Source organism: Octopus bimaculoides, chromosome 29 (assembly GCF_001194135.2).
Source record: "Octopus bimaculoides isolate UCB-OBI-ISO-001 chromosome 29, ASM119413v2, whole genome shotgun sequence".
Classification (NCBI taxonomy): Eukaryota; Metazoa; Mollusca; class Cephalopoda; order Octopoda; family Octopodidae; genus Octopus; species Octopus bimaculoides.
Window position 1 is genome coordinate 3,469,825 of NC_069009.1, and position 2,200 is coordinate 3,472,024.

Genomic DNA, 2,200 nt, shown 5'->3' on the forward strand with positions numbered 1-2,200 from the left:
TAGAGATAACTCGAATGTGGAATCTAAAAACAGAAACAATTCCTATCATAGTAGGTGCCTTAGGTGTAATAAAAAAATATTCAGACAAATACATAACAAAAACACCAGGACTTACAAATATATATAACATACAGAAAATTGCACTACTGGGCACTGCACACATTCTACGCAAAACACTTTCAATACAGTAACCATAAGAGCACCACAGCAAACCACAGCACATACCCAAGGCGCACAGAGCTGCGCTTGGTAGTGAAGTGAAAGCACGTTATAAAAATAAAACGACTGAATAATAATAATAATAATAAATGCCCAGACGCAGTACCAGGCATTGGCTCTCATGGCTTCTGATCTTAATTGATCGGAAGTGTTATCATGTACATTGTTTTGTCTTGGTATAAAAGATGGGCTACAGCAAATATTCTGCTCAATACCACAGATTTGCTTGTCAGTTGTTTGAACTTAACCAGTTGAGCATGGACTAGGCAATGCATTGTCTTCTTGAGCAAAACCCATCATTTTCACATTGATCCAGACATCTCAGCTGTAAATGATTAACCCTGCAATGGACTGTCATCCTGTTCAGGAAAAATATTGCAATCTTAGCCACTTACATGCCATGGAACCCTGGTAACGAGCTGTATAAATCCTTGAACCTGAGACAGTACATTTCTTATACATCGCTAAGATCTGGCCTACTTACTGCAATATAAAAATATTTAGCTTTCTCAACCAACTCCCAGTTTTCTTCCTTGTCAAGGTGAGACTCCTTGAAACAATTGGCAGCAGCTAAGTTAGCACACAGGGACCTGTAATTAGAAAAAACAAACACCGTAAACATTACTGTTTGTGCAAAGCACATACAAGAGGGGTCTTCTGAAAAGTGTTTTGGTTCTGCATAAAAAGCTAGGCGTGGAGGTGCAATGGCCCAGTGGTTAGGGCAGCAGACTCGCGGTCATAGGATCGCGGTTTCAATTCCCAGAACGGGCATTGTGAGTGTTTATTGAGCGAAAACACCTAAAGCTCCACGAGGCTCCGGCAGGGGATGGTGGTGAACCCTGCTGTACTCTTTCACCACAATTTTCTCTCACTCTTACTTCCTGTTTCTGTTGTACCTGTAATTCAAAGGGTCAGCCTTGTCACACTCTGTGTCACGCTGAATATCCCCGAGAACTACGTTAAGGGTACACGTGTCTGTGGAGTGCTCAGCCACTTGCACGTTAATTTCACGAGCAGGCTGTTCCGTTGATCGGATCAACTGGAACCCTCGACGTCGTAAGCGACGGAGTGCCAACAACAACAACAACAAAAAAGCTAGGAGCTTCCTATGATTTTATCATACACAAGCATGGCTGCATGGTTTAAGAGGTCTGCTTTGTTGTCGCATGGTTTATATCTGGTTTTAAAGTGAAGTGAAGTAAAAAATTTTAGGTTAATCAAACATCCATCAAAATTTTAGATTAATTTATGTTACACACACCAGATTAATGATGACAGTTTCTTAAATTCTTCATTATTTTCAAAATAAATTGGACGAAAGGCAGTGTAGTACATCAGAAATACAGCAACAAAAGGGTTAAAGTGATCTAAAAATCTTCCATCAAAATGCCATGTTAATTTATGTTCCAAACACTAGAATAATACCAGCAAGATTATTTTACTAAATTCTTTTTTATTTTCAATGTTAATTGGAAGAAATGCAGTGTGTTTCATTAGAAGTATGGTAAGATAAGGGTTAAAATGATCAAAAAAAAAACCTACCATCAAGATTTCAGATTACACTTTTACTTGTTTCGGTCATTTTTACTGTGGCCATGCTGGAGCACCGCCTTTTAGTCAAAGAAATCAAACCCTGGACTTTTTATACATACACACACACACACACACACATATATATATATATATGACAGGCTTCTTTCAGTTTCCGTCTACCAAATCCACTCACAAGGCTTTGTTCGGCCCGAGGCTATAGTAGAAGACACTTGCCCAAGGTACCACGCAGTGGGACTGAACCTGGAACCATGTGGTTGGGAAGCAAGCTTCTTACTACACAGCCATGCCTGCTTATGTTCCAAACACCAGATTAATAACGACAAAATTATTTTACTAAATTCTTCATATTTTCAAAATCAACTGAAATTCATCATCATCATCATCATCATCGTTTAACATCCGCTTTCCATGCTAGCATGGGTTGGAC

General features: G+C 39.2%; 1 protein-coding gene across 1 annotated transcript in view; it reads right to left on the reverse strand.

Annotated features, from left to right (window-relative positions):
* The window catches only part of LOC106879416 (uncharacterized), a 40,870-nt gene that overhangs the window by 18,734 nt on the left and 19,936 nt on the right, over window positions 1-2,200 (reverse strand). Inside the window, exon 6 of the mRNA XM_014928972.2 lies at window positions 704-809. Coding sequence (XP_014784458.1) covers window positions 704-809 — 106 coding nt within the window. The remainder of the gene's footprint in view (window positions 1-703; window positions 810-2,200) is intronic.